The 18,243-nt window shown below is 38.5% G+C and overlaps 1 protein-coding gene across 1 annotated transcript in view; it reads left to right on the plus strand.

Moving 5' to 3' along the window:
- Positions 1 to 18,243, plus strand: part of LOC110451375 — a 65,425-nt gene that overhangs the window by 6,435 nt on the left and 40,747 nt on the right. Inside the window, exons 5-20 of the mRNA XM_021499348.1 lie at positions 2,536 to 2,637; positions 2,929 to 3,007; positions 3,541 to 3,670; positions 3,915 to 3,963; positions 4,296 to 4,396; positions 4,761 to 4,827; positions 6,844 to 8,244; positions 8,368 to 8,722; positions 10,036 to 10,169; positions 10,451 to 10,533; positions 12,977 to 13,047; positions 14,492 to 14,648; positions 14,994 to 15,071; positions 16,314 to 16,353; positions 17,240 to 17,325; positions 17,910 to 18,037. Of these exons, the coding sequence (XP_021355023.1) occupies positions 2,536 to 2,637; positions 2,929 to 3,007; positions 3,541 to 3,670; positions 3,915 to 3,963; positions 4,296 to 4,396; positions 4,761 to 4,827; positions 6,844 to 8,244; positions 8,368 to 8,722; positions 10,036 to 10,169; positions 10,451 to 10,533; positions 12,977 to 13,047; positions 14,492 to 14,648; positions 14,994 to 15,071; positions 16,314 to 16,353; positions 17,240 to 17,325; positions 17,910 to 18,037 (3,061 nt within the window). The remainder of the gene's footprint in view (positions 1 to 2,535; positions 2,638 to 2,928; positions 3,008 to 3,540; positions 3,671 to 3,914; positions 3,964 to 4,295; positions 4,397 to 4,760; positions 4,828 to 6,843; positions 8,245 to 8,367; positions 8,723 to 10,035; positions 10,170 to 10,450; positions 10,534 to 12,976; positions 13,048 to 14,491; positions 14,649 to 14,993; positions 15,072 to 16,313; positions 16,354 to 17,239; positions 17,326 to 17,909; positions 18,038 to 18,243) is intronic.

Consider the following 18,243-nt stretch of genomic DNA (forward strand, 5'->3'; position numbering starts at 1 on the left):
AAAAAAACCTGGCCAGTGTGTCACTACACAGAGGCGACTTACTGTCAGCGATTTGGTCCTGTGCAGAGGTGGGAATATTGATGGGGATTCCACACTAAAACCTGTCGAGCAGGTGTCACACAAAGGACTGAAGTCAGAGAGGTGAGTACACTGACAGGTAACCCACAAAAAAAACCTGGCCATTGTGTCACTACACAGAGCTACCTAGAGGTGAGTACACTGACACGTATCCCACACAAAAACCTGGGCAGTGTGTCACTACACAGAGGAGACACTGACAGGTATCCCATACAAAAACCTGGCCAGTTTGACACTACACAGAGGAGACTTACCACAGAGGAGACTTACTGTAAGCGATCTGGTCCTACGGAGAGGGGAGTACACTGACAGGGATCCCACACAAAAACCTGGGCAGTGTGACACTACACAGAGGAGACACTGACAGGTATCCCATACAAAAACCTGGCCAGTTTGACACTACACAGAGGAGACACTGACAGGTATCCCGCACAAAAAACTGGCCAGTGTGACACTCCACAGAGGAGACTTACTGGCCAGTGTGACACTTCACAGAGGAGACTTACTGGCCAGTGTGACACTTCACAGAGGAGACTTACTGGCCAGTGTGACACTCCACAGAGGAGACTTACTGGCCAGTGTGACACTTCACAGAGGAGACTTACAGGCCGCGATCTGGTCCTACGTAGAGGAGAGGACACTGACAGGGATCCCACACAAAAACCTGGTCAGTGTGTCACTACACAGAGCTACCTAGAGGTGAGTACACTGCAGAGGAGACTTACAGTCCGCGATCTGCCCCTACGTAGAGGTGAGTATACTGACAGGGATCCCACACAAAAACCTGGCAAGTGTGTCACTTCACAGGGGAGACTTACTGTCAGCGATCTGGTCCTACATAGAGGTGAGTACACCGACAGGTATCCCACACAACAACCTGGCCAGTGTGACACTCCACAGAGGAGACTTACTGTAAGCGATCTGGTCCTACGGAGAGGTGAGTACACTGACAAGTATCCCACAAAAAAAACCCGGCCAGTGTGTCACTACCCAGAGGAGACTTACAGTCCGCGATCTGCCCCTACGTAGAGGTGAGTATACTGACAGGGATCCCACACAAAAACCTGGTCAGTGTGTCACTACACAGAGCTACCTAGAGGTGAGTACACTGCAGAGGAGACTTACAGTCAGCGATCTGGCCCTACGTAGAGGTGAGTATATGTTCACAGGTATCCCACACTAAAACCTGGCCAGTGTGACACTAAACAGAGGAGACTTACTGTCAGCGATCTGGTCCTACGTAGAGGTGAGTATATGTTCACAGGTATCCCACACTAAAACCTGGTTAGCAGGTGTCACACAGAGGACCTAAGTCAGCGATCTGGTCCTGTGCAGAGGTTGGTATATTGACAGGTATTCCATAAACAAAAAGTATGGTAGTAGGTGTCACACAGGACTGAAGTCAGCGATCTGGTCCTGTGCAGAGGTTGGTATATTGACAGGTATTCCATATACAAAAAGAAGGGTAGTAGGTGTCACACAGAGGACTGAAGTCAGCGATCTGGTCCTGTGCAGAGGTTGGTATATTGACGGGTATTCCATATACAAAAAGAAGGGTAGTAGGTGTCACACAGAGGACTGAAGTCAGCGATTTGGTCCTACGTAGACGTGGGTATATGTTCACAGGTATCCCACACTAAAATGTTGCTAGCAGGTGTCACACAGAGGACCTAAGTCAGCGATCTGGTCCTGTGCAGAGGTTGGTATATTGACGGGTATTCCATATACAAAAAGTATGGTAGTAGGTGTCACACAGAGGACTGAAGTCAGCGATCTGGTCCTGTGTAGAGGTTGGTATATTGACGGGTATTCCATATACAAAAAGTAGGGTAGTAGGTGTCACACAGAGGACTGAAGTCAGCGATCTGGTCCTGTGTAGAGGTGGGTATATTGATGGGTATTCCACACTAAAACCTGTCGAGCAGGTGTCACACAAAGGACTGAAGTCAGCGATTTGGTCCTGTGCAGAGGTTGGTAAATTGACGGGTATTCCACACAAAAAGTAGGGTAGTAGGATGCAGGGACCTACATTCAGTTGTTTGGTCCTATGTTAAGTCAGATTGTTTAAATTCATTGCCAGACAAGCTATTTCCTAGAAACATGGATTTAAAATGTTTGATTATGCCCCTGTCATTTTATGGAGGGGAAATATAGTGTTATCCGTGTCAGGTCGGTTGCGTCCCATCCCATCCCACCCGCAATTCATTTTCTTCATTTCTTAACAAATTTTGACCAAGTTTTTGCAAAGGTCAGGTATATGAGAAAAACCTCAAATGAGTTTGTATTTCAGGGTCTCAATGTCAATGTCAAGGAACTTACTATTTATAGGTCAACCACAGGGCCGAGAGGGCATTCATGTCTTACTGATGTTTTTTCTAGTTTTTTATTCTGACTTGACTTTATCATAATACTTCATCTTTGGATTTCCTTAAGGTTTTTTATGATTTTTTATTTCAGGCAGTGAAGATTGACACGACAGAGGTGACCGTTTGGTACAAAATAGGGACCATTGCTCTCAAGCTTTATAACTTCCCACTGGCCAGGCTAGGCTTTGAAAAGGTAAAATATAGTCACTGTTTAGGTAAAACAGTACCAGTAAATTTGTGTGGAAGGTCCCAGATCCATTTCCCATTGACCATACTGTATAGACTGTATAAGTCATGTCTGGTGAGGAATATTACTTATGTCGCTTGGTACGACTATGTGTTTAGTTCCATTACTCTTTTAGTAGAAGTCCAACATCCATCAAACTTGATTGAAGTGGACACATCTTGTTAACATCTTGATGATTGCTACACCAATATATATCAAATGTAGGTGTAATTATAGTTTAGTGTGTTGTACCTCCAGGGTCTACACTGTAACCCGAACCACTGGCCGTGCCTCGACCATATTGTCACCCTGCTGTACGCCATGAATGACTACTGGAGTAAGTAAATGTATCTCTCCCTAATACCAGCTGAGTGTAGATGTATAAGTCATAGATTTCTGAAAAGTAAACATTTGAATCTTCTATTCAAATTGTTGTCACAAGCCAGTTTAATTTTAGAAAAGCATTCATCATGATTTTGAATAGTTAAATTGGATCATTATGTAATGTGAGCTTGCAGAATCATCTGTTTCCTTTATCAAGCAAAGAGTGCAAATGATTGGAGTCTCGACTCTATACTGCTGAAACTAACTCTCTAAGCCACAATGTGTCTGTAAAGTCTGCTGTCAGAATTATATCTAGACTTTCTGTCCAAATAACACTCAAATACTGCAGGCAGTAAGAGGGATGGGTAACATGTTTACCCACTCTGCCCCATAATAAATGATGCAAATCAAATGTTAAAAATCTCATTCTGAATACAATTATAAAAAAATAATATGCATTTTTATTGGACATTAAATCTCCTCAATTTTAAAGAAATGAAATTGAAATTCCTGTGCCAGTTGATTTGTATAAATCTGCTTTTTCAGATTGTCTATACTACATCTCACGAGCTTTGGAAAAGGATCCTGAGTACTCCAAGGGCCTTGTACTCAGGAAGCAAATTCTCAAGGAGCAGCCTTCTCTGAAATATGACACAGAAGAAATGTTTGAACAGTGGTAAAATGACACGTTTTATCTCACAGGAAACACATTCCCTATTAAAGTAAACTGATTCATGTTTCTTAGAAAGATCCTGATTTTTCAGTGAATACACTTCTTGGTTATCCTAGAAGAAATCATGTAGGTAAGTCTGAGCCTTATACAGAAAAAAAAGCTTGTGGCTACCAGGTACATTAGAAACATTTATGATTTTATACTGTATAAATGGTTTATTTATCTCTGTTCTTGTTTCGTTGTATAGTGATCAAGCTATCCTTATAGCCAGAGTGGACCCATCTGAATCACAGGAGGTAGGAATTTAGAGCTTTGATTTTCCAATCAATGAAAAATGCATTTTACAACAATGTTCTTGGCAAATGTTCAACAATAAAAAATGAAAAAACTAATCTAGAAATTTGTATTTTGATAAAAGTATGATAAAATGAATTTCAAATTATGTCACAACCAACAGGTATTTCAAGAGCTTAAAATCAATTGTTATGCAGCAGTATTAGAGAAATCAAATACTTGCTTTGACCTTCGATACAATACATCCTATGAAGAGCACTTGTTTATGTTGCTCTGACCTACAGTACAATAATGAAGTGGGATGGGTTCTTATCTTTATTGTTTTGATCCCCAGTACATTAACGAGGCACTAGACTTGAGAGACAGACGTCGAGAACTGGCTAAGGAACCTGAGCCTCTTCCCATCAAACTCCCAAAAGCCATCACACATTTCACGTACGTTTAATGTGTCTGTAAGGTTGCTTCCAACTCTGTTGTACCATATACTTTTGATCAGGATTATTTCAGAAGTTAACAATGGTGATGATACATTGCAAAAAACAAAATGCTGTCATATTTATTGCATTGAATACGGCTTTAAATGTGATGTGAAAATGAATTACTGACTAGAAATTATTGGTCGTTGGTGCCATTTTCCATAAACAGTACACACAGGTATGTGTTGTACTGTATCCAGCTCAACTCATCTCGTGTAAGTTATGGATAAATGATGTTGATATATGTAAAAATATTAGTTTTATTGTAAATATTTATCACTGTCATTTGAAAGGCATAAAACAAATTCATTAAATATTTTCAGTTGGATGAACTTGGGAGAAAGTTTGGTAGAGCTTTATGATAGAGCTGTTAACTCAGATCCACCTTTGGTAAGTATGACTGAGTTATCTACTGTTTATAGAGCTTTGTGATAGATCTGTTAACTCAGATCCTCCTATGGTAAGTATGACCAAGTTATCTACTGTTTATAAAGCTTTGTGATAGAGCTTTTAACTCAGATCCTCCTATGGTAAGTATGACCAAGTTATGTACTATTTATAGAGCTTTGTGACAGAGCTGTTAACTCAGAGCCTCCTTTGGGAAGTATGACCAAGTTATCTACTGTTTAAAGAGCTTTATGATAGAGCTTTTAACTCAGATCCTCCTCTGGTAAGGATGACTGAGTTATCTAGTGTTTATAGAGCTTTGTAATAGAGCTGTTAACTCAGAGCCTCCTTTGGGAAGTATGACCAAGTTATCTACTGTTTAAAGAGCTTTATGATAGAGCTTTTAACTCAGATCCTCCTTTGTTAATTAGTATCCAGTATGACATGTAGTAAACTGTCCAGCTTCTTAAGTCTAACATGTACATGACATGTATTAAACTGTCCAGCTTGTTCAGGCTAACATGTACATGACATGTATTAAACTGTCCAGCTTGTTCAGGCTAACATGTACATGACATGTAATAAACTGTCCAGCTTGTTAAAGCTAACATGTACATGACATGAAGTAAAATGTCCAGCTTGTTAAGGGTAACATGTACATGACATGTAGTAACCTGTCCAGCTTGTTAAGTCTAACATGTACATGACATGTAGTAAACTGTCCAGCTTGTTAAGTCTAACATGTACATGACATGAAGTAAAATGTCCAGCTTGTTAAGGCTAACCTGTACATGACATGTAGTAAACTGTCCAGCTTGTTCAGGCTAACATGTACATGACATGTATTAAACTGTCCAGCTTGTTAAAGCTAACATGTACATGACATGAAGTAAAATGTCCAGCTTGTTAAGGGTAACATGTACATGACATGTAATAAACTGTCCAGCTTGTTAAAGCTAACATGTACATGACATGAAGTAAACTGTCCAGCTTCTTAAGTCTAACATGTACATGACATGAAGTAAACTGTCCAGCTTCTTAAGTCTAACATGTACATGACATGTATTAAACTGTCCAGCTTGTTCAGGCTAACATGTACATGACATGAAGTAAAATGTCCAGCTTGTTAAGGGTAACATGTACATGACATGTAATAAACTGTCCAGCTTGTTAAGGCTAACATTTACATGACGTGTAGTAAACTGTCCAGCTTGTTCAGGCTAACATGTACATGACATGTATTAAACTGTCCAGCTTGTTAAGGGTAACATGTACATGACATGAAGTAAAATGTCCAGCTTGTTAAGGCTAACCTGTACATGACATGTAGTAACCTGTCCAGCTTGTTAAGGCTAACATTTACATGACGTGTAGTAAACTGTCCAGCTTGTTCAGGCTAACATGTACATGACATGAAGTAAAATGTCCAGCTTGTTAAGGGTAACATGTACATGACATGTAGTAAACTCTCCAGCTTGCTAAGGATAACATGTACATGACATGTAATAAACTGTCCAGCTTGTTAAAGCTAACATGTACATGACATGAAGTAAACTGTCCAGCTTGTTAAGGGTAACATGTACATGACATGAAGTAAAATGTCCAGCTTGTTAAGGGTAACATGTACATGACATGTATTAAACTGTCCAGCTTGTTCAGGCTAACATGTACATGACATGTAATAAACTGTCCAGCTTGTTCAGGCTAACATGTACATGACATGAAGTAAACTGTCCAGCTTCTTAAGTCTAACATGTACATGACATGAAGTAAAATGTCCAGCTTGTTAAGGCTAACATGAACATGACATGTAGTAAACTCTCCAGCTTGCTAAGGATAACATGTACATGACATGTAGTAAACTGTCCAGCTTGTTAAGGCTAACATGTACATGACATGAAGTAAAATGTCCAGCTTGTTAAGGCTCACATGTACATGATATGTTGAAAATTTTGTGCAGCTAAATATGGAGTACAAAAAGGGTTAAAATCCAGGTTGACTGATACTTGATGTTTACAGAGCCTGGGGCTACGTGTTGACCTGTCGGAGTATAGCAACTGCACGGATGTACCTCGTGTTGTACCGGCTAAATCACCTGCTATAGAGGAGACAACAGACCATTCTGGGGAAATGGAGGTCGATTCTGTTCCTGTGATTACCAAAGAAATACAATCTATAGAGGATCAGAAAAAGGATGGAACTAGAACATCCGAAGTCCTCGATGTTCTGATGGTCATGGAGGAGTCAGCTGCTGCTTGTTCAGAGTCTCAGATAGACAAGGATAATGTTGCCATGGATACTGATGAAATTCAAGATCAAATGGATACTAAGTCTTCTGTTGTGCCATCCACTTCAATTGCAATAATGCCATCGTCCCCACTGTCAACGGCTACTGTCAGTCAGCAGGCAAACGTCATCAGTATGACAGATTCACCTCGGACAACAGCTGATGTAAGACTGACACCAACAACTGTCTCAGAGCCTATGCAGGCAACAGCAGGTACTGGGTTACCACTGACTGTCTCAGGAATCTCCGGTACAACTGATATTGGGTCGACAGTAACAACTGTGTGTGATCTACCAGAGTCAACAAGTGAGGAAGAACACTTACAGACAAGCAATAAGGAGAGACAGTCATACACTGGTTCTTTAACTGGACTACAGCAGTCATTCAGTGTTTCAGAGCTGCAAGAAACAACTGTTTTACCCAAAATTCTAAGCAAGACATCACCATTGCAACAGATGTCTGATGTTTCTGAGCCACCCCAGACAACTGCTGTATTGGCCCTACCATCAGGAGTTCCAGTAACATCATCAGGACTGCCAGTGACAACGTTATCAGGACCACTAGATAAAGTTACAGACTTAGAGAGGATTCAACAAACAAGTCCTGGTGCAGGGATGCCATCAACCAAATCTGTGACAGAGATCTCACAGATGACAGCTGTTTCTGGGATGTTGAAGACATTACCTATAACAGAAATTCCTCATACAGCAACTGTTTCAGAAATACCACTATCAACATCAGCGAGTGTACCACCGTTACTACCTGCTTCAGGAGTTCCGCCGATGCTATCGTCAGAAACCCCTGTTCCTGGAATTCCACAGGCAGCGTTAACAGAGTTGTCACAGACAACAGGGATGCCACACTCATCACCAGTGTTAGAGATACCACAGACATCACCTGGAATTCCATTGACAATATCTGCCTCAAAGATACCACAACCAATGCCAGTTTCAGGAATTCCACATTCAATGCCTGTATCAGAAATCCTACCGACATCACCTGTGTCAATGCCTGTATCAGAGATCCTACCGATATCACCTGTGTCAATGCCTGTTTCAGAGATCCTACCGATATCACCTGTGTCGATGCCTGTATCAGAGATCCTACAGACATCACCTGTGTCAATGCCTGTATAAGAGATCCTACCGACATCACCTGTGTCAATGCATGTATCAGAGATCCTACCGACATCACCTGTGTCGATGCCTGTATCAGAGATCCTACAGACATCACCTGTGTCAATGCCTGTATAAGAGATCCTACCGACATCACCTGTGTCAATGCATGTATCAGAGATCCTACCGACATCACCTGTGTCGATGCCTGTATCAGAGATACTACAGACATCACCTGTGTCAATGCCTGTATCAGAGATCCTACCGATATCACCTGTGTCAATGCAAGTAACAGGGCTGCCACCCACAACACCTTCTTCGGGAATTTCGTACACAACGCCTTCATCAGGGTTGCCACACATAACACCTCCGTCAGGGTTGTCACACACAACGCCTCCGTCAGGGTTGTCACACACAACGCCCTCTTCCGTGTTGTCACATCCTTCAGCATTATCTACACCTGTGTCTAGAGTACACCAAACATCCCCTGTAACAGGTATGTAGCAGTTATTTTAGCATTAGACGACATTCAGAAAGTCTGTTTATAATTCTCAGTGATGATAATTTTATTTAGCAAATGTTAACAGTGCAGTTTTAAATGCCTATGTAACTGTCGTGAAATGGGGGATATAGTGTCGGCCATATCTGTCCTTCAAGCTCTCCCTCCATCCATCTTCTCCTCAGTGATATTATCTCTGTGGCGCCTTTAGTGTGGTCTCATTTTAAAGAAAATTAACACAGAGATTTAGTACCAAATGCCTGAAATTCATTCAAGTTTCTATATTCTACATTCAAGTTAAGGTCAGGGTCACAACATTGAGGTTAAGTACTAAGGTAGCGTATACGAGTTTACATATCAAGGTCACCACTACTTAAATTATAATAGATATTTAGTTTCAAAGGCTCGTGAAAAATGTCTGGTTACAGCATATAAGAGTAAAGGTCAAGGTCACCATTACTATATGAAGATACATTTTTAGGTCACCTGAGCTTTGCTCAAGTGACCTATTCTACGCTTTCCATCTGCGTTGTCCGTCTTGCGTACACTTTTTACATTTTCAACTTCTTGAGAAGAACCAGTGGATGGATTTTTTTTTTAAACTTGGTCAGAATCATCATTGGTAGATGAGGCTACTAAATTGTAAAATTGGGATTCCTACCCCAACCCCTGGGGCCAGGGCGGGGCCCCAAAGGGAAACTTTACCAATATTTCAAAAATCTTCTTCTCCTGACTCAGAGGTGCTACAGTCATTTTCTCAGCATGGAAAGAAAGATCATCAGAGGCTTTATTTAAATTGTAAATTTTCAGGACCCCCCGAGCTATCCGTTCTCCCTTGGGGAGGGGGTAAAGTTTACTATAGTTTATATAGGGAAATAACACTTTTGGGTATATTTTATCCATTTTCAGCAGAAAATTACTCAAACTTAGTTAGAATCATCTTTGGTGAATGAGGGTGTTACATTGTAAAATTGGGATTCCTGCCCCATCCTCAGGGGCTAGGGTCCCCAAAGGGGACATTTACCAATATTTTAAAATTCTTATCCTTTGATGACATGACAAGTATTGTATTTCACTTAGTATACATGCTGATTTCCACATCACATCTAAACAATAAAAAAAAAGCTACCAGTACCTATGATATAACTCAGGTGACTAATAAGGCCCTTGGGCCTCTTGTTACAGCTCCAGTGCCTTTATTTGTAGTTTTCTACAGACATTTCAAGTTTTATATGTCGCATATATTATATAATTAATCAATAGAGACATGTTGTAAAATTGTCACTGTCAAGAATTTGACCTTTCTCTAGCCCTCCATGACCACACTTGTGCAGCATCGTTAGAGACAGATGACCTTGTAAAGGGGCGTGGCAAGGCACCAAAGAGAAAGAGAGCGTTTATACCAGAGGACTTTGGTCTCAGCGTCAAACGTAGGAGTGCCAGGGTAAGTTATGTTTCAGTTCATAGATCTACCATTAGATACCAATTAAAGTCTGTAGAACGGTTCTGTTATGTTGCTGATTCTCCTTAAAAATAAATGAGATTCAAAATTTAAATCTGGGTAACCATACACAGCAACTGTGCTGAACCTCCTGCTTTAATTAAACTTGGTACAACTGCACTTAAAAGAATTCAGAAAGTTTTTTTTTTTTTGCATTTATACTGCTCAGGAACATGATCATAGAGTACCCTCAATCTTGTTATAACATGTGTTAATTTTCTTAGGTGAGAAATGTTAGCAAACCAAAAGAAGAACCAAGTGTAAATTTTGAAGAGCTTCTCATCTCCTTCCTGCCGTCCAGTCTCAAGTAAGTCAATGAGCCTGTTCCATATGGAATCATTTAACAAGCTCAACAGATCTGTTCTCATACATTGCTGTAGTGGGTTAAAGACTGGAATACCAGTATAACAGATCTGTTCTCATACATTGCTGAAGGGGGTTAAAGACTGGAATATCAGTATAACAGATCATTTAACAAGCTCAACAGATCTGTTCTCATACATTGCTGTAGTGGGTATAAGACTGGAATAACAGTATCACAGATCTGTTCTCATACATTGCTGTAGTGGGTATAAGACTGGAATAACAGTATCACAGATCTGTTCTCATACATTGCTGTAGTGGGTTAAACACTAGTATATCAGTATAACAGATCTTACATTGCTGTAGTGGGTTAAACACTAGAATATCAGTATAACAGATCTGTTCTCATACCTTGCTGTAGTGGGTAAATGACTGGAATAACAGTATCACAGATCTGTTCTCATACATTGCTGTAGTGGGTTAAAAACTGGAATATTAGTATAACAGATCTGTTCTCATACATTGCTGTAGTGGGTAAAAGACTGGAATAACAGTATTACAGATCTGTTCTCATACATTGCTGTAGTGGGTATAAGACTGGAATAACAGTATCACAGATCTGTTCTCATATATTGCTGTAGTGGGTTAAACACTAGAATATCAGTATAACAGATCTGTTATCATACATTGCTGAAGTGGGTTAAAGACTGGAATATCAGTATAACAGATCATTTAACAAGCTCAACAGATCTGTTCTCATACATTGCTGTAGTGGGTTACAGACTGGAATATCAGTATAACAGATCTGTTCTCATACATTGCCGAAGTGGGTTAAAGACTGGAATATCAGTATAACAGATCATTTAACAAGCTCAACAGATCTGTTCTCATACATTGCTGTAGCGGGTTAAAGACTGGAATATCAGTATAACAGATCTGGTCTCATACATTGCTGTAGTGGGTTAAAGACTTGAATATCAGTATAACAGATCTGTTCTCATACATTGCTGTAGTGGGTAAAAGACTGGAATAACAGTATCACAGATCTGTTCTCATATATTGCTGTAGTGGGTTAAACACTAGAATATCAATATAACAGATCTTACATTGCTGTAGTGGGTTAAACACTAGAATATCAGTATAACAGATCTTACATTGCTGTAGTGGGTTAAACACTAGAATATCAGTATAACAGATCTGTTATCATACATTGCTGAAGTGGGTTAAACACTAGAATATCAGTATAACAGATCTGTTCTCATACATCGCTGAAGTGGGTTAAAGACTGGAATATCAGTATAACAGATCATTTAACAAGCTCAACAGATCTGTTCTCATACATTGCTGTAGTGGGTAAAAGACTGGAATAACAGTATCACAGATCTGTTCTCATATATTGCTGTAGTGGGTTAAACACTAGAATATCAGTATAACAGATCTGTTATCATACATTGCTGAAGTGGGTTAAAGACTGGAATATCAGTATAACAGATCATTTAACAAGCTCAACAGATCTGTTCTCATACATTGCTGTAGTGGGTAAAAGACTGGAATAACAGTATTACAGATCTGTTCTCATACATTGCTGTAGTGGGTTACAGACTGGAATATCAGTATAACAGATCTGTTCTCATACCTTGCTGTAGTGGGTAAATGACTGGAATAACAGTATCACAGATCTGTTCTCATATATTGCTGTAGTGGGTTAAACACTAGAATATCAATATAACAGATCTTACATTGCTGTAGTGGGTTAAACACTAGAATATCAATATAACAGATCTTACATTGCTGTAGTGGGTTAAACACTAGAATATCAATATAACAGATCTTACATTGCTGTAGTGGGTTAAACACTAGAATATCAGTATAACAGATCTGTTCTCATACATTGCTGTAGTGGGTAAAAGACTGGAATAACAGTATCACAGATCTGTTCTCATACATTGCTGTAGTGGGTTAAACACTAGAATATCAGTATAACAGATCTGTTATCATACATTGCTGGAGTGGGTTAAAGACTGGAATATCAGTATAACAGATCTGATCTCATACATTGCTGAAGTGGGTTAAACACTAGAATATCAGTATAACAGATCTGTTCTCATACATTGCTTAAGTGGGTTAAAGACTGGAATATCAGTATAACAGATCTGATCTCATACATTGCTGTAGTGGGTTAAAGACTGGAATATCAGTGTAACAGATCTGTTATCATACATTGCTGAAGTGGGTTAAAGACTGGAATATCAGTATAACAGATCTGTTATCATACATTGCTGAAGTGGGTTAAAGACTGGAATATCAGTATAACAGATCTGATCTCATACATTGCTGAAGTGGGTTAAACACTAGAATATCAGTATAACAGATCTGTTCTCATACATTGCTGTAGTGGATTAAACACTGAAATATCTATGATGTTTCTGAACTTTGGATTACTTCAGACAACTTAATGAGGAGGAGGATACTGAAATGCTGGTGGTGCAGGAACAAAGTGGGGAAGAAAAGACCACAGGTACACATCACACCAATGTTATAATGTTCCCATTCTAAACTGACATCATATTCCCATTCTAAAATGACATTGTATTCCCATTCTAAAATGGCATCGTATTCCCATTCTAAACTGACATCATATTCCCATTCTAAAATGACATTGTATTCCCATTCTAAAATGACATTGTATTCCCATTCTAAACTGACATCGTATTCCCATTCTAAAATGACATCGTATTCCCATTCTAAAATGACATCGTATTCCCATTCTAAAATGACATTGTATTCCCATTCTAAAATGACATTGTATTCCCATTCTAAAATGACATTGTATTCCCATTCTAAAATGACATTGTATTCCCATTCTAAAATGACATTGTATTCCCATTCTAAAATGACATTGTATTCCCATTCTAAAATGACATTGTATTCCCATTCTAAAATGACATCGTATTCCCATTCTAAAATGACATCGTATTCCCATTCTAAAATGACATTGTATTCCCATTCTAAAATGACATTGTATTCCCATTCTAAAATGACATTGTATTCCCATTCTAAAATGACATTGTATTCCCATTCTAAAATGACATTGTATTCCCATTCTAAAATGACATTGTATTCCCATTCTAAAATGACATTGTATTCCCATTCTAAAATGACATTGTATTCCCATTCTAAAATGACATTGTATTCCCATTCTAAAATGACATTGTATTCCCATTCTAAAATGACATTGTATTCCCATTCTAAAATGACATTGTATTCCCATTCTAAAATGACATTGTATTCCCATTCTAAAATGACATTGTATTCCCATTCTAAAATGACATTGTATTCCCATTCTAAAATGACATTGTATTCCCATTCTAAAATGACATTGTATTCCCATTCTAAAATGACATTGTATTCCCATTCTAAAATGACATTGTATTCCCATTCTAAACTGACATTGTATTCCCATTCTAAAATGACATTGTATTCCCATTCTAAAATGGCATCGTATTCCCATTCTAAACCGACATCATATTCCCATTCTAAAATGACATTGTATTCCCATTCTAAAATGACATTGTATTCCCATTCTAAACTAACATGGTATTTCCATTCTAAAATGACATTGTATTCCCATTCTAAAATGACATCGTATTCCCATTCTAAAATGGCATCAGATTCCCATTCTAAAATGACATTGTATTTCCATTCTAAAATGACATTGTATTCCCATTCTAAAATGACATTGTATTCCCATTCTAAAATGACATCGTATTTCCATTCTAAAATGACATCGTATTCCCATTCTAAAATGGCATCAGATTCCCATTCTAAAACTACATCGGATTCCCATTCTAAAATGACATCAGAAGATGGTTTGAGGTAACTAATTATATCTAATTTTAATCAATTAAGTTGTTTAGCTTGTAAAAAGACTTCATTAAAGGCAAGCTCTCCTTGTATGATAGGTGGTGAGGTAGAGATGATCCCCGAGGAACAGAAACTGGCCAAGTCTGAGGATACAGAGGTCAGAGAATTCTTAAAGCAGAACATCAAAAACGGAGGAACCATTTGTCTGATGTTGCGCTATCTCTTCATCTTAGCAAAATATGGAGAAACTAATTGGTATGCTCAGATTTCATTTGCTTTTTGGGGAATTTATGGTAAAATTCCATATTAAGAAGTACTAATGTAAACGTGTTAATTTTGGCATTGTAGAAATGCTTATTTTTTTATGTTTGGTAAATTAGTGCCATTGCCAACGTGAATATTTCCACACAAGGATCGGTTTTGAGAATCCCAATGCATGAATTTACACTTTTTCACTATATCACCCTTAAAGAATAGCTATGAACTAGTCATGATAAAAACTGAATTGTACCAGTATAAAATCTATTGTACCAGTATAGAATCTATTGTACCAGTATAGAATCTATTGTACTTGTAAAAACTTTATTTAACTTATGCCAGGCCAATGGGACTGACGGACGTGTTTCTGAAGGTGTATAGCCGCACTAGGAAGCACTTCGATATGCCTGATATCTTTAGGTGAGTATCATTGGTACCTGATGGTAGATCTATGTAGGATCTCCTAGCCATCTTTAGGTGAGTATTACTGGTACCTGATGGTAGATCTATGTAGGATCTCCTAGCCATCTTTAGGTGAGTATTACTGGTACCTGATGGTAGATCTATGTAGGATCTCCTAGCCATCTTTAGGTGAGTATTACTGGTACCTGATGGTAGATCTATGTAGGATCTCCTAGCCATCTTTAGGTGAGTATTACTGGTACCTGATGGTAGATCTATGTAGGATCTCCTAGCCATCTTTAGGTGAGTATTACTGGTACCTGATGGTAGATCTATGTAGGATCTCCTAGCCATCTTTAGGTGAGTATTACTGGTACCTGATGGTAGATCTATGTAGGATCTCCTAGCCATCTTTAGGTGAGTATTACTGGTACCTGATGGTAGATCTATGTAGGATCTCCTAGCCATCTTTAGGTGAGTATTACTGGTACCTGATGGTAGATCTATGTAGGATCTCCTAGCCATCTTTAGGTGAGTATTACTGGTACCTGATGGTAGATCTATGTAGGATCTCCTAGCCATCTTTAGGTGAGTATTACTGGTACCTGATGGTAGATCTATGTAGGATCTCCTAGCCATCTTTAGGTGAGTATTACTGGTACCTGATGGTAGATCTATGTAGGATCTCCTAGCCATCTTTAGGTGAGTATTACTGGTACCTGATGGTAGATCTATGTAGGATCTCCTAGCCATCTTTAGGTGAGTATTACTGGTACCTGATGGTAGATCTATGTAGGATCTCTCCTAACCATCTTTAGGTGAGTATCACTGGTACCTGATGGTAGATCTATGTAGGATCTCCGAGCATATAGTGTTACCCATTTCGTCCTGTCCTTTCATTACCCATCTTCATTCAGTGCCATCGCATTAGTGCTCCCATTTTTTAATGGGTTTTGTTAAATCTTTCTACAGAGATCAAGTATGAGAAAACCCAGAATATGTTTGAAGGTCCAAGTTCAAAGGTCAAAATCATAGTCACCATTATTGACTCTACTTTTATGGGAGCAGAGGCATAACTGTCCTAGTTAGTCTGTCATATGCTGAAAAGGTAAAGCTGAAATATTTCAGAGGAATGTTGAAATTCGAGACTGTTCCCAGAGTTCAGAATATTCATAAAACAGGGGCATGAAGAAAAATGATTAATTTTGTTTAAGACGTTGATTCTCCTGTGAATTCTTACCTGTACTGTTTGTTTTGTAGCTTGGGAGAGTGTGAGGAATACACACAGAATTTAGGGAAGGTAAGAACAGCTTTTATCTATTTTGTTGTACACCTTTTTAAAATCACAGGTTATATAAGGATTGTATTTCACAGTTTGATTAGTCTGGACTCGTTTTGCAAATAAAGTTATTGGTTGGTATAGATGCAATGAAAATCACTACAAATGCAGACCAAATGCAACACTCAAAGTTTGACTCTGTGAAATTCAAACGGTTCACTGTAATATCAGGAAGTCATTGTACACAGAACTTGTTAAGTTGTCAATGGTCTTGTATGTTATCAACACATGTTTAGATGGATCTTAGTAATTCATTGCCTTGCATTTTAGTAATTCATTGCCTTGGATCTTAGTAATTCATTGCCTTGCATCTTAGTAATTCATTGCCTTGGATCTTAGTAATTCATTGCCTTGGATATTAGTAATTCATTGCCTTGGATCTTAGTGATTCATTGCCTTGGATCTTAGTGATTCATTGCCTTGGATATTAGTAATTCATTGCCTTGGATCTTAGTAATTTATTGCCTTGGATCTTAGTAATTCATTGCCTTAGATCTTAGTAATTCATTGCCTTGGATCTTAGTAATTCATTGCCTTGGATTTTAGTGATTCATAACCTTGGATCTTAGTGATTCATTGCCTTGGATCTTAGTGATTCATTGCCTTGGATCTTAGTGGTTCATTGCCTTGGATCTTAGTGATTCATTGCCTTGGATCTTAGTAATTCATTGCCTCAAATTATCAATAAGGGAGAAATTAAACTAACATCTATTCTGAAAACTAATTTGAGGAAAGATGGATGTTAACAATTGTTTTAGCTCTAGTGCCTCCTTGCCTCTCCCCATATATTCAATCTAGCCCTAAATTAACCATTATTCAGTATGCTGATACATATCTCTTTGAACAGACATGCCAGTTAGCAGCAGAATTCCAGTTAGATCAGTGGATTGTCAATAACAGAATGAGCCTCTCACCTGGTAGTTCCCCGAGGAGGTAAGACGTCGTACGGTTTGATTGACATTTTAGATGTTAACTCTGTAAGTTTAATTGACAGTCCAGGGTGTCAGCAGATCCATATATCTGACCTCCCCCATCACTTAGTTTGTTAGATGTTAATTCTGTTTGATTGACATGTTTGATGTTTAATTGACAGTCCAGAGTGTCAGTACATCCAGATATCTGACCTCCCCCATCACTAAGTTTGTTAGATGTTAATTCAGTTTGATTGACATGTTTGATGTTTAATTGACAGTCCATGGTGTCAGCACATCCAGATATCTGACCTCCCCCATCACTTAGTTTGTTAGATGTTAATTCAGTTTGATTGACATGTTTGATGTTTAATTGAGTCCAGGGTGTCAGCACATCCAGATATCTGACCTCCCCCATCACTTAGTTTGTAAGATGTTAATTTAGTTTGATTGACATGTTAGATGTTAACTCTGTTTGATTGACATGTTAGATGTTAACTCAGTTTGATTGACATGTTTGATGTTAACTCTGTTTGATTGACATGTTAGATGTTAATTCAGTTTGATTGACATGTTAGATGTTAACTCTGTAAGTTTAATTCACAGTCCAGGGTCGCAGCAGCTGCATACATCTGACCTTCCCCCTCATTGTAATGATGACCTCTGGTTTATCACTGGATTGACAGGATGTGGTGAGGTCATGGGGTCAAACTGGCTCCCTCATTGCATTCGAGGTGTGTATGGACACTTCCATTTACATGGAATGTCTTAACTCAGCTTTTTTAATTTCAAGGTTGAACCTGATTCTTGTTTATTATTATTTAATGCACTTTTTGATGTAAAAATAAATGTTTTTTTCGGCGAAAAAATATTCCATTTTTTTTTATATAAATTCAGTTACATGTGAGATTAGGAATCAGTTTGAGTTTATAAAAGTTAC

Source organism: Mizuhopecten yessoensis, unplaced genomic scaffold (assembly GCF_002113885.1).
Source record: "Mizuhopecten yessoensis strain PY_sf001 unplaced genomic scaffold, ASM211388v2 scaffold5971, whole genome shotgun sequence".
Lineage (NCBI taxonomy): Eukaryota > Metazoa > Mollusca > Bivalvia > Pectinida > Pectinidae > Mizuhopecten > Mizuhopecten yessoensis.